The sequence below is a fragment of the Oncorhynchus tshawytscha genome, linkage group LG05 (assembly GCF_018296145.1).
Source record: "Oncorhynchus tshawytscha isolate Ot180627B linkage group LG05, Otsh_v2.0, whole genome shotgun sequence".
NCBI classification, from domain to species: domain Eukaryota; kingdom Metazoa; phylum Chordata; class Actinopteri; order Salmoniformes; family Salmonidae; genus Oncorhynchus; species Oncorhynchus tshawytscha.
The window spans coordinates 57,041,901-57,056,498 of record NC_056433.1 but is presented as its reverse complement, the minus strand read 5'-3'; the positions used below and the strand labels follow the sequence as shown (position 1 = coordinate 57,056,498).

The 14,598-nt window shown below is 40.8% G+C and overlaps 1 protein-coding gene across 3 annotated transcripts; it reads left to right on the top strand.

Annotated features, from left to right (window-relative positions):
* Positions 1–344: 344 nt before the first annotated feature.
* Positions 345–8,047, top strand: acer1 (alkaline ceramidase 1). Of its 3 annotated transcripts, none has more exons than XM_024421498.1 (7): positions 345–369; positions 5,108–5,220; positions 5,436–5,550; positions 5,747–5,885; positions 6,443–6,580; positions 6,703–6,840; positions 6,963–8,047. In XM_024421498.1, the coding sequence occupies exons 2-7, from the start codon at positions 5,128–5,130 to the stop codon at positions 7,138–7,140; spliced, it is 801 nt and encodes a 266-aa protein (XP_024277266.1). In that variant the 5' UTR covers positions 345–369; positions 5,108–5,127; the 3' UTR covers positions 7,141–8,047. The 3 variants fall into 3 exon arrangements, with proteins under 3 accessions (XP_024277266.1, XP_024277267.1, XP_024277268.1); XM_024421499.2 differs by lacking the exon at positions 345–369 and adding an exon at positions 4,254–4,358; XM_024421500.2 differs by lacking the exon at positions 345–369 and adding an exon at positions 4,812–5,031.
* The last annotated feature ends 6,551 nt before the right edge of the window (positions 8,048–14,598 follow it).

The window sequence follows — 14,598 nt, the reverse complement described above, 5'->3', positions numbered from 1 at the left end:
TACAAAACTAGTTTATGGGTTGTAAAATAACTTCACCTTGAAGTTAACAAATGAACAGAGAATTTATATTTTTGTCATGTGGCAGTGGTCATAATAAAGACAATTATTATAGATACAGAAATGATTGATATACTGTTTTTGTCTCCTTGACGCAATGTGTAACTAAATTAAACTGAATGCTTGAAGGCTAATGCTAATCCAACATTCTTATATCATGATTAGCTATCAATAATGAACCCTGGAATGCAACCTTGTTTTTCAAAGTCTCGTAACCCTTGAAGAATGCTGTCTTCTTTATGGCTATGAATGATGTGTTGTCAGGAGAGGGTGCAGTAGATTCTTCTTCAGCTGGGAGGACTGGTCCAGCAGGTGAGCACTGACTGAAACTGGGAGCTTTACATGTTAAGAATGGAAATGCTAATCCATTACAATGTTCAATGTGTGGATGCAGTTTGCAGTAGTTTTTGGAACAGTTACTGAAGCATGCAGCAGGTGGTTCCATCTTTGACCAATTATGTTGTATAAAAACATGTCTTGACAATATGAAGTGTTGAATATGCATAGTAGAAAAGTGTATACAGTGTATTCACAAATTATTCAGACCCCTCGACTATTACGGCCTTATTCTAACCTGGATTAAATAGTCCCCCCCTCATTAATCTACACCTAATACCCCATAAGGACAAAGCAAAAACATTTTTTTTAAAGATTTTGCAGATTTATAATAAAATAAAATAAATCACATTTACATAAGTATTCAGACCTTTTACTCAGTACTTTGTTGAAGCACCTTTGGCAGTGATTATAGCCTGGAGTCTTCATGGGTATGACGCTACAAGCTTGGCATACCTTTATTTGGAGAGTTTCTCCCATTCTTCTCTGCAGATCCTCTCAAGCTCTGTCAGGTTGGATGGGGAGCTTCGCTGCACAGCTATTTTCAGGTCTCTCCAGAGATGTTCGACCACTCAAGGACATTCAGAGACCCGAAACCCCTCCTGCGTTGTCTTGGCTGTCTGCTTAGGGTCATTGTCCTGTTGGAATGTGAACCTTCGCCCCAGTCTGAGGTCCTGAGTGCTCTGGAGCAGGTTTTCATCCATGATCTCTCTGTACTTTGCTCCGTTCATCTTTCCCTCGATCTTGACTAGTCTCCCAGTCTTGACTAGTCTCCCAGTCTTGACTAGTCTCCCATGACAGTAAAAGGCTGACATGTGCCTTTTACTAAGTGGCTTCCGTCTCGCCACTCTACCATGAAGGCCTGATTGGTGGAGTGCTACAGAGATGGTTGTCCTTCTGGAAGGTTCTCCCATCTCCACAGAGGAACTATGGAGCTCTGTCAGAGTGACCATCGGGTTCTTGGTCACCTCCCTGACCAAGGCCCTTCTACCCTGATTGCTCAGCTTGGCCGGGCGGCCAGCTCTAGGAAGAGTCTTGGGGGTTCCAAACTTCTTCCATTTAAGAATGATGGAGGTAACTGTGTTCTTGGGGACTTTCAATGCTGCAGGAATGTTTGGGTACCTTTCCCCAGATCTGTGCCTGGACACAATCCTGTCTCTGATCTCTACAGACATTTTCTTCAACCTCATGGCTTGGTTTTTGCTCTGACATGCACTGTCAAATGTGGGACCTTATATAGACAGGTGTGTGCCTTTCCAAATCATGTCCAATCAATTGAATTTACCACAGGTGGACTCCTATCAAGTTTTAGAAACATCTCAAGGATGATCAGTGGAAACAGGATGCATCTAAGCTCAATTTTGAGTCTCATAGCAAAGGGTCTGAATTCTTATGTAAATAAGGTAATTCTGTTTTTTATTTGTTATAAATCTGCTAAAATAAAATAAAAACTGTTTTTGCTTTGTCATTATGGGGTAGATTGATGAGGTAGATTGTGTAAATTGATGAGGATTTTTATTTATTTAATCAATTTTAGAATATGTCTGTAACGTAACAAAATGTGGAAAAAGTCAAGGGGTCTGAATACTTTCCGAATGCACCGCACCTAGTGAATAACCAGTGGATAACCAATCAACTAAATCAGACCATATACCATGGGAATGACAAATCTTATTTGTACTGCTCTGATTACATTGGTAACCAGTTTATAATAGCAATAAGGCACCTCTGGGTTTTGTGGTATATGGCCAATATACCACGGATAAGGGCTGTATCCAGGCACTCCAGGTTGCGTCGTGCGTAAGAACGGCCCTTCGGAGTTTACCAATTAATCTCTGAGATTTCTGCCAGGTGAGAATAGACCAAGGGAGAGTCTGAAAACACATTAGCAATTACTGTAATCGTATTTTAGAATGTGCCAATGTTTGTGAACGATTCCCTTAATTTGTTCAGAGCACTTTGAATAGTGAGTGGTATTTATTTTATTTTATTTAGCCCTTATTTTACCAGGTAAATTGACTCATTTACAGCAACGACCTGGGAAATAGTTACAGGGGAGAGGAAGGGGGATGAATGAGCCAATCGTAAACTGGGGATGATTAGAAGGCCATGATGGTATGGGGGCCAGATTGTGAATTTAGCCAGGACACCGGGGTTAACATCCCTACTCTTACAATAAATGCCATGGGATCTTTAGTGACCACAGAGTCAGGACACCCGTTTAACGTCCCATCCGAAAGACGGCACCCTAAGAACGCAAGAATGCTTCTTTTTGCCAGACTGTCCTTGAAATAGATCATGTCTCGATTTGTTTTGAGTTTTCTCAATGGCAGTATTAATCTGACCATTTTTGTACCCCCTCTCCTTGAATTGTCTTTGCGTGTCAGCCATATTTCTTTCGAAATCTTTGCAAATTCGTTTGATTCGCCAGAATTGGCTGTAGCGCAAACTGTTTTTCAAGGGAAGCGGGTGACAACTATCAGCCATAAACAAAAGGATCAGTAGGTTTCCTGTAAAGATCAGTGTTTGGAACATTATCCTCACACAAAATCAGAAGATCAAGGAAACTGATTGACACATGTCAGATTACATAGTAAATCTCAGGTGCTCAGAAGAAGAGTTAAGAAAAGCATGGAACGCCTGGAGCTGTTTTGCATCACCCCTCCATAGAACAAAAATATCATCAATGTACGGTTTCTAAATTGTAATGTCAGGCAAGAAACCATTTATGAGAGGATTAAGAATGGACTGTTTCTCAATGTAACCCACATACAAATTAGCACAGTTAGGAGCCATAGGGTATCCCATAGCAGTACCCTTCATCTGAATAAAGAAATCATATGAGCAGACTACATACTCAATGAAAACAGCCATACTATGAGGTACATGTTAAACATACATGGTAGGCTACTGCTTTAATAATTGAGTATTGTCATTAGTACCTGTGGAGGTCACAATAACGAGACTGTGTAGTTGCTGAGCAGGATCCCCTGCTTATTCTGATGATCCACAGACAGACCAGTATAGCTGGTCTCAACTCTGACCTCATTCCCCATGGAGCTTTATATCACCAACCTGACTTCTTAAAATGAAAATACAGCTGTAGAATTGTCTGGGCTCTTTGGCCCTCATCCTATTCCAAACCATCATAGGCCTATATTCATTGTTTAATGAATGGCAATATGTTGGGATTATACTTGCAGTTTAATCCATGTTGAAGTAATGACTTCCATATTTGATTTGATTTCTAATATATATATACCAGGTGTCTGTGCTGTTTGACTGACTTGTAGTTTTGCCATTTCACCTCCTTGTAAAATGGCATAATAGCACAATTGTTTCAATTAACATTGTCAGGAATGTTCTTGCTTCTAGAATACATAAATAATACAATGGCAAACAGCGGGTAAGGAACGATTGGCTACCTATGCCTTCCATCAAAAGCAAAGGGCATTGAGGTGACATATGACCAATGTGGCCTCACGCTCATGTGCTTGTGCCATGCCCGCTGGTACACCTGGCTATAGAGAATATGAATAGCCACAGCTTTTGCCATTAGGTGTGTATTCGGTCTATTCTAAAACTATAATTTCACACAAAGGATGGCGAATAAGGAATAATATAATTATGGTAATGTAATATGGTAGGTTTTAGTTAAATTTGTTTGATCATGCGTTGCGTCTTGCTGAGGTTGGGTATCAGGTTTTACGTTCATGCGTAAAATGCACCCATGTGCATTTGGTTCCCATTCAACTTTAATCCAAATTCTATACTGACGGGTTTTACTATAACAAAGGCACCGGGAATGTCAGTTTCACAGTAGCTTTTCTTGCCACACCGGGGCGTGATGTCACAGTAAAGACTCGTGCAACAGGATCGGGAGCATTTGTCCCCTACTTAAAATCCACCTGCCACTTGGAGAGGAAAGTAGTTGAGTAGTTGTGGTTGGGATTACAGCATGGCAGGTAAACTCTATATTTATGCTATCTAGTCTCCTGAGATGGTGGTCATATAGTGTCTGCATACATTCCATATGAACGCGTGCTGTTTTGTTGACAATATATCAGTTATAACAACAGGTTACAGATGTTTTGATGATGACATTATTTCATGATGATGATTTGTCTTCTTGAGTCTTTCAATGCATGGTCTTATGCCACCTACTTGCAACCTACTTGCATACACAATGTTAAGATAATATTTGCTTTGGCTCAAAGACAAGTATTTTAAAGCATGCCATGATTGCAGTATGGATGGATAAATCATGGATGGATATCCAGCTGAGAACATTTAGCATTGACAGGCCATCCTACTCTGTTTGTAACCCATTTAAATGTCATATTTGAACAACATAGTTGATCTCAATTATATTTACTGTCATTGAATATGTCATTTTACTCATGCTGCTAACAATCCAACAGGCCGGCTGGATGTAGCACTATAATTCAGGACAACATAAGCAACACTGAAGCAACCATTTTGGTGACTGTGATTGAAGAAGCCCATGTTAAGGCATCCACTCCTGGATATTTGCTTAAAAAACAGACAACTGACATTTCACTAAAGCCAGTCCCTCATGTGGCGTCTTCAAAAAGTGGATCAGCATGTGGAGTCTTTGAAAAAGGCTACATCCACATGGTTAGTCATACTGTGCTCTATGCTGGAAGCTCTGAATGCAACAGAAAATAACGGCCTCTTTCTTTCTCCCCCACAGGGTTCTATTCTAGTGAGAAGATGACAGGCCTGTTCGCCTATGAAAGCTCTGATTTGGACTGGTGTGAGGATAACTACAGGCACTCTGAACACATAGTGGAGTACTTCAACACTGTAAGTGTACATTATTTATTTCTTACAATATCCAGCTGAGAAATGTACCTTTCTGAAACTACATTGCAACTCACTTGTCTGCTGTACTCTTGTATTGTATCTGTTGTGGACCATCCTGTAAGGCAACAATGATGATAGATGTAATGGACAGGTGCATCACACACTACATTACATTGTGAATCCTTATTTTAGAACAGTCCTTTCTGTTTCTCCAGATGAGCAGCCTGTTCTTCTTCGTGATCTCCCCCATCATGCTGTACCTGCTGCACCCCTACGCCAGGGAGAGGAACCTAGCGGTACACCTGGTCTGGACCATGATGATCTTTGTGGGTGTGTCTTCACTCTCCTTTCCAAACAGCAGGCCAACCTTCATTCAGTTATAACTCCACTTCAAGGGTGGCCTCATCAGGGTGCTTTCAGTTCATTCTGAATTCAATAATAGCTCTTAACCTCTTCCCAATTGATACTGGGTAGGGGCTGGGGGCCATTTAGGAACGGGGCATTAACATGTGTCCCCTTCCTACAGGTCTCTTCTCTGCCTACTTCCACATGACCTTAAGCTTCATGGGCCAGATGCTGGATGAGCTGTCCATCCTGTGGGTCCTGGGGCTCTGCTATGGTCTCTGGTTTCCACGCAGGCTCTTCCCCTTCTTCATCAAGGACAGGTTGGTCACCATTGCTCCTGGTCGAGGCTTCTGCAGACAAAATGTTGTCTGTGAATATTGGAAGTAGGGTACCGCTTGCTGCCTTCCTGTCTCTATTTAATGCAACCATAGAGCAGCATCCACATTTGTTTAGATCTCCCTGCTACAGGATCATGTGGCTGTTCTTTCTGTATGGACCAAACGGCAGTACGTACTGTAGGCTTTTAATAAGGCAGGAGACAATGACAGGATCTTTTTACAGGGCACGCTAGGTTGAAACAGAAGCCATATTAAGCCAGGAGCCGGACAACCAGGCCAGGAGCAGCCTGCAGTGTGCTATATTCACCAGCCAGTGGGTGAGAGGGGCTCCCTGGCATTCTGAATGACTCTCCCATTAACACTGTTAAGACAGTGTGAAGATAATCCCAATTTAACTATAAAGCTAGCCCCTAGTTCAATAGTCCCCATTTATTTACCTTCCAGTGTTTTCTGTGCTGCCTGTGATACCTGTCAACTGTCTTCAAGTTAATGTTATGTCTCCTACCCACCCCTAACCCTCTCTCTCTCGCCCCCTGCAGGACAACTTTTTCCCGGCTGGTCATGATGATAACTGTTGTCACCACCCTATGCTCCTTTGTCAAACCCACTGCCAATGCCTACCTCCTCAACTGCTTTGCCCTCCACATCATCTACTCATTGGGTCTGGAGATGAGGACGTAAGGCAATAACTCCCATTATTGCACTGTACATTACTGCCTATCACTCCACTGTCTGATAACTGCTATTATATAACTGCTTTCTGTCTCTCTCTCTTTCCCTTTATTTTCCTCACACACAGCTGTACTGACCCGAAGGTGCTGCGGTTATGCTGGTCTGCTGTTGGCCTGTGGGTGCTGGCCATCTCCTGCTGGATCAGTGATCGTTTTGGATGCAGCTTCTGGCAAAAGCTTAATTTCTGTTACCTGCATGGCATCTGGTAAGAGTAGGGGAGACAACAACAATGATGTTAATAGAAGTTAGATGGAACAATTTTATTTTTGATTTTGTGAATCACAAACAAAACCATGTATAACTGACATGTGTCTATTCACTCTCTAGGCACATTCTGATTGTGATGGCTGTAGCCTACGCAAGCACCCTGATAGCCTACCTGGATGCCAACTATGAGATACCCTACTCCCTGCCAAGCCTTCAGTACTGGCCCAATGACAACTGGGTCCTGGGGTTGCCTTACATTGTTCTGAAAGGAACCACCAAGACTCAGAAAATATTCTAAAGAACATTCAACTTCTGCAAGAGACAACTTGAAGGCTTTGGTGATGAAATGTGGTCTATAGTGCCATGCAGAGAGAGTGTAAAATGCAGTGCCTTTCTTTGTACTTAGCAGTGACTCAGTTTGAGAAATGGCTGCAATCCATTGGTTTGCTTCTTATTTTATATGATAATAGAATCAATGCCACTCAGGTCATTAATGTGTGTATGTTTGTATGCATTTTGTGTGAATTTTGATCAATTCACCCATCTGTTATTTGCATTCATACAGATTTGATCAATATTTTTTTTGCTGAGAATTTTCCTGCATTGCAGGAAATGCAGATGAGCTTCTTGGTTCACATAAATTCACTGAAAACCAACGGTTATATTAACAGTATTTTGCTTTTCATGTAGCATACTTTTGGCCAGCATAATAGCCTAACCACCAATCAAGCAACATTATGGACTAAACGTTAAAATCCTATTACTCCAGGATTATTTTGCTGTTACAATATAGGTCAAATTATGATCCTACATCTGTATGTGCAAGGATATTCTCTGCACATGGTGATTGTAAAAAAAAAACGTGTTTTTATATTTAGCTGTGTTTTGGTATGATTACATGCTTGTCTTTATAGTGACGAGTACTGAGATACTTTCAACAAAAAAGACAGCTTTGTTTAAATGTGGGGCTGAATCACAACCACATTTCAGGGGGCTTGTAGAGTTTGTTTACATAACCTACACCCTTTTCAGGGATAAATATCACATTGTGTGTGAACTAATACATACATGTATTAATTTCATCTCTCTCAGGTTTTTCAAAGAGTATTACCATGTTATTACAGAAACTGTTAGGAACATGTCAAGTTTTGTTATGTGTGGGGTTCTACCTCTATGAGAGCAATTACATTTTTATATGAATAAGATTAACAGTGTAACGGTTCTCTTGGGGTGAAGTAGAGGCGGACCAAAACGCAGCGTGGTTATATTGATTCATGTTTAATAAAAACAGATAAACACGAACACTACAAAACAATAAACGTGGAAAACCAAAAACAGCCCTGTCCGGTGCAAAACACAGAGACAGGAACAATCACCCACAAACACACAGTGAAACCCAGGCTACCTAAATATGGTTCCCAATCAGAGACAATGACTAACACCTGCCTCTGATTGAGAACCATATCAGGCCAGACTTAGAAATAGACAAACAAGACATCCAACATAGAATGCCCACCCAGCTCACGTCCTGACCAACACTAAAACAAGGAAAACACATACGAACGATGGTCAGAACGTGACAAACAGTTTGTGCATGACTGAAATAAATGCACTGACGAATTTGAGACATTTAACAGAATGTAGTTCTCTCTTTTGATTGAAAAAAAGATAAGTTGCTATGAACAACGTATTGAGCATTAGACATAGATACAGTTGAAGTCGGAAGTTTACATACACCTTAGCCAAATACATTTAAACTCAGTTTTTCACAATCCCTGACATTTAATCCTAGTAAAAATTCCCTGTCTTAGGTCAGTTAGGATCACCACTTTATTTTAAGAATGTGAAATGTCAGAATAATAGTAGATAGAATGATTTATTTCAGCTTTTATTTCTTTCATCTCATTCCCAGTGGGTCAGAAGTTTACATACACTCAATTAGTATTTGGTAGAATTGCCTTTAAATTCTTTAACTTGCGTCAAATGTTTCGGGTAGCCTTCCACTAGCTTCCCATAATAAGTTGGGTGAATTTTGGCCCATTCCTCCTGACAGAGCTGGTGTAACTGAGTCAGGTTTGTAGGCCTCCTTGCTCGCACACGCTTTTTCAGTTCTTCTATAGGATTGAGGTCAGGGCTTTGTGATGGCCACTCCAATACCTTTAATTTGTTGTCCTTCAGCCATTTTGCCACAACTTTGGAAGTATGCTTGGGGTCGTTGTCCATTTGGAAGACCCATTTGCAACCAAGCTTTAACTTCCTGACGGATGTCTTGAGATGTTGCTTCAATATATCCTCATAATTTTCCTACTTCATGATGCCATCTATTTTGTGAAGTGCACCAGTCCCTCCTGCAGCAAAGCACCCCCACAACATGATGCTGCCACGGGTGGGATGGTGTTCTTCGGCTTGCAAGCCTCACCCTTTTTCCTCCGAACATAACGATGGTCATTATGGTCAAACAGTTCTATTTTTGTTTCATCAGACCAGAGGACATTTCTCCAAAAAGTACAATCTTTGTCCTCATGTGCAGTGCAAACCGTAGTCTGGCTTTTTATGGCGGTTTTGGAGCAGTGGCTTCATCCTTGCCGAGCGGCCTTTCAGGTTATGTCGATATAGGACTTGTTTTACTGTGGATATAAATACTTTTGTACCTGTTTCCTCCAGCATCTTCACAAGGTCCTTTGCTGTTGTTCTGGGATTGATTTGCACTTTTAGCACCAAAGTACGTTCATCTATAGGAGACAGAACACGTCTCCTTCCTGAGCGGTTTGATGGCTGCGTGGTCCCATGGTGTTTATACTTGCGTACTATTGTTTGTACAGATGAACATGGTACCTTCAGGCGTTTGGAAATTGCTCCCAAGGATGAACCAGACTTGTGGACGTCTACAATTATTTTTCTGATGTCTTTTATTATTTTATTTATCTGTTATTTTACCAGGTAAGTTGACTGAGAACACGTTCTCATTTGCAGCAACGACCTGGGGAATAGTTACAGGGGAGAGGAGGGGGATGAATGAGCCAATTGTAAACTGGGGATTATTAGGTGACCGTGATGGTTTGAGGGCCAGATTGGGAATTTAGGCAGGACACCGGGGTTAACACCCCTACTCTTACGATAAGTGCCATGGGATCTTTAATGACCTCAGAGAGTCAGGACACCCGTTTAACTTCCCATATGAAAGACGGCACCCTACACAGGACAGTGTCCCCAATCATTGCCCCGGGGCATTGGGATATTAATCTTTTTTAGACCAGAGGAAAGAGTGCCTCCTACTGGCCCTCCAACGTCTTGACTGATTTCTTTAGATTTTCCCATGATGTCAAGCAAAGAGGCACTGAGTTTGAAGGTAGGCCTTGAAATACATCCACATGTACTCCTCCAATTGATTCAAATGATGTCAATTAGCCTATCAGAAGCTTCTAATGCCATGACATCATTTTCGGGAATTTTCTAAGCTGTTTACAGGCACAGTCAACTTAGTGTATGTAAACTTCTGACCCACTGGAATTGCGATAGTGAATTATAAGTGAAATAATCTGTCTGTAAACAGTTGTTGGAAAAATGACTTGTGTCATGCACAAAGTAGATGTCCTAACTGACTTGCCAAAACTATAGTTAGTTTACAAGAATTTTGTGGCGTGGTTGAAAAACAAGTTTTAATGACTCCAACCTAAATGTATGTAAACTTACGACATCAACTATATATATATATTTTTTATCTACCTCTTTTTACTGCTGTGTTTTGTATTAGAATCCTTACTAAAATAACACATATTTGGAAACCCACCAGAAATCCCTCCTAAAGATGTTAAATAAATTGGTATATTGTACACATTTTTCAAAGTCCTATTCCTATCTGGTCTGACACAAAGAAATTGGCATGCACATGATATTCATAAACTGTCAGAGGCAACAGTGATGTCTCGTGTACAGACTACCCATTGGGCAAAAACTGGTTGAATTAACATTGTTTCCACATGATGTTGAATCAATGTGGAAACTGATTGGTTTTGCAAAAAGTAATCCATGTAAGGGCATTTTTTTTTTTACCCAACTGTTAACCTAGATCCAATGGCATAGTGACATTTTGTGTTGATTTCAAGTTGAATTCATGTTAGTTGACAACTCAACCGAATGTAAATCTAAACTAGACGTTAAACTGATGTCTGTGTCCAGTGGGTACAGTATTTCTAAAATGTTATTTTGTAAGCTCTGTAAAGTTGTAAAAATTTAACAACCATTGACTTACATATGGCTAACAACAACCCCTATGAATGAGCTACACTGAGTGTACAAAACATTAGGAACACCTTCCTAATTTTGCATTGCACCACCTTTCGACCTCAGAACAGCCTAAATTCGTTGGGGCATGGATTCTTCAAGGTGTCAAAAGCGATCCATAGGGACGCTGGCTCATGTTGACTCCAATGCTTCCTACAGTTGTGTCAAGTTGGCTGGATGTCCTTTGGGTGGTGGACCATTATTGATACACACGGGAAAGCGTTGCAGTTCTTGACACAATCAACTTAAAGGCACTTAAATACTTTGTCTTGCCCATTCACCCTTTGAATGGCACACATAGACAATCCATGTCTTAATTGTCTCAAGGCTTAAAAATCCTTCTTTAACCTGTATCCTCCCCTTTATCTACACTGATTAACGTGGATTTAATAGGTGACATCAATAACGGATCATAGCTTTCACCTGGATTCACCTTGTCAGTTTATGTCATGGAAGAGCAGGTGTTCATAATGTTTTGTACACTCAGTGTATATACTGTGTGTGTGTGTGTGTGTGTGTGTGTGTGTGTGTGTGTGTGTGTGTGTGTTTGTACATTTTATACAATTCTATTGATAAACCCCTTTCAGTGATGACTCAATCAAACATGGTAACCACTTCAATCGTGGAGACGCAAAACAGGGATTGACTAAATTATAACATTTACAGAGACTAAAAGACTGGATCAGTGTGAGTGACACAGAGAGGCCAGGGCTGATAGAAAGCTCTGACCCTCTGTCCAACAGCAGTGGCCTGGTCATCACACATCAAAGTGTCCCCCGCTACAGGCCCACTCGGAGTGCCTCTAGTCCCTGTGTCACTGTGAAGCTGTGGACGTCTTCTATTAGGAGCTATGCAGCTCTCTATTCAGATTACCCATTGGAAATAGGGCCAGTACACCACCACATTTGAGGCACTAGAGAAAGAAGATTGAGTCTGTCTTTTGTAATCTTTGCATCACACTCTGCTTAAAGAAATGCAGCTCGGCTCAAGTCAAGGGGTCAGAGTTTGGGATGGACGCCTACTCAATCTGTGGCAGGTGGGATCTCACTGTTGTTTTTATTCTGCACTTGTTCCTGAACGTAAAGCAGTGGAAGTTCAAATCAAATCAAATTGTATTTGTCACATACACATGGTTAGCAGATGTTAATGCGAGTTTAGCGAAATGCTTGTGCTTCTAGTTCTGACCATGCAGTAATATCTAACAAGTAATCTAACATTTTCACAACACTACCATAAAAATGGCACGATGCAGTAGATGGTATAGAGTACAGTATATACATATGAGATGAGTAATGTATGGTATGTAAACATTATATAAGGTGGCACAGTTTAAAGTGGCTAGTGATACATTTATTACATCCAATTTTTAATTATTAAAGTGGCTAGAGTTGAGTCAGTATGTTGGCAGCAGCCACTCAATGTTAGTGATGGCTGTTTAACAGTCTGATGGCCTTGAGAAAGAAGCTGTTTTTCAGTCTCTCGGTCCCAGCTTTGATGCACCTGTACTGACCTCGCCTTCTGGATGATAGCGGGGTGAAGAGGCAGTGGCTCGGGTGGTTGTTGTCCTTGATGATCTTTATGGCCTTCCTGTGACATCGGGTGGTGTAGGTGTCCTGGAGGGCAGGTAGTTTGCCCCCGGTGATGTGTTGTGCAGACCTCACTACCCTCTGGAGAGCCTTACGGTTGTGGGCGGAGCAGTTGCCGTACCAGACGGTGATACAGCCCAACAGGATGCTCTCGATTGTGCATCTAAAGTTATTATGGTATTAAAGCAAACACAGACATATTTGGGTGTTCTGATATAGGCCTATATACAATATCATGTGGGCCAATGTAATGCTATGCTATGCAATACTCAGTATTACCTCGAAGCAAATCAAATTTGTTTTTAAATGTCATCCATTACTAGAAATCAATGTCCTTAATTTCTACGATCAATGTCAATGTCACCAATGAGTGTTATGTATTGCGATTGATGTTATGATTATAATTTATGATAATGTTTCAGTTTCAATAATCTTCCTCATATATCCCAAATTGGCATGCATCCACCTACGTACTTGCAATTGGGGACAAGAACTCCTTTGGGAATATGATTTTCATTTGTGATTCAATAGACTGTTTTAGGCTAAATTAACATCAGTTTTATGAGATATTCACACATTTTATATATATTGTTTTTATCTGTGAATATATCAGATCACTGCTTTTACATTGATTTATCCAATGTGCCTTTCACATCTGGATCCACTTCCTTATTGCTTTATTTATTAAGACAAGCTCCCGGTCCAACCTGGACTCAGAGGTAGACGTAATATAATAAACGAAAATCAGGAACAATCAAATTAGTATATAATATGTTATGTTTAGTTTGGTATGTATTAATTTGTGGATGTCCATCATCCATTTCGTATGATATTTTACTAATTACAATTCCTATGATATTCTACGAATTGCAATTTGTACAATATGTTCTGAATTTGCAATACATATGATATGCGGTGCAGTCTGCCCAGTCCATTACCGGGGAAAACTACCTTAGTATCTTAGTCACTTAATGTTTACACATCTGCATTACTCATCTCATGTGTATATACTGTATTCTTTTTGAATTTTGAATTATTTTTAAAATTTTTTTACCCCAATTTGTAGTATCCAATTGTTTTTAGTAGTTACTATCTTGTCTCATCGCTACAACTCCCGAAGGTCGAGAGTCATGCGTCCTCCGAAACACAACCCAACCAAGCCGCACTGCTTCTTAACACAGCGCGCATCCAACCCGGAAGCCAGCCGCACCAATGTGTCGGAGGAAACACCGTGCCCCTAGCGACCTGGTCAGCGTGCACTCTGTCTGGCCCGCCATGTTCTGTAATTTGTTAGATATTACTGCAATGTTGGAGCTAGAAGCACAAGCATTTCGCTACACCCGCAATAACATCTACTAATCACGTGTATGTGGCCAATACAATTTGATTTGATGTTACAAATTCCAATTTGTTGTGGCTAACGTTAACGTTAGCTGGGTGGCTAACATTAGCTAGGCTATGGGTTAGGGGTTAAGGTTAGGAGTTAGGCTAATGTTATGGTTAGGGGAAGGGTTAGCTAACATGCTAAGTAGTTGCAAAGTAGCTAAAAAGTAGTAGGCCTAAGTATTGCAAAGTTGCTAATTAGCTAAAATGCTAAAGTTGTCCTTTGGGTTGTTAGACATTCGCATTATACACCCACCCAGACCAGCCATCCTCCTTTTGTTTTTAATTTACTATGCTACGTCTAGTCTATGAGACCAGCCTTCCCTGTCACTCCTAGACGCTACAGAAAATACTTGGAATGTACTTGTCGCTCGTGAGAAGTCCCACCTCTGAAGTGCAATGGTTGGTTCAATACAAACGACTTAAACTTTTGCCTATCTGATTGGATAAGAAAGCTCTCTGTTTTGGTTGCTTGCCAGCAGCCGTCTGGAAGGGGAGGGGTG

Excerpts from the sequence above, each read along its gene's own strand:
- acer1 (XM_024421499.2), top strand. Across the intron at positions 5,551-5,746 it reads GACCATGATGATCTTTGTGG|GTCTCTTCTCTGCCTACTTC; the intron begins GTGTGTCTTCAC and ends CCCTTCCTACAG. Across the intron at positions 6,581-6,702 it reads TTGGGTCTGGAGATGAGGAC|CTGTACTGACCCGAAGGTGC; the intron begins GTAAGGCAATAA and ends CCTCACACACAG.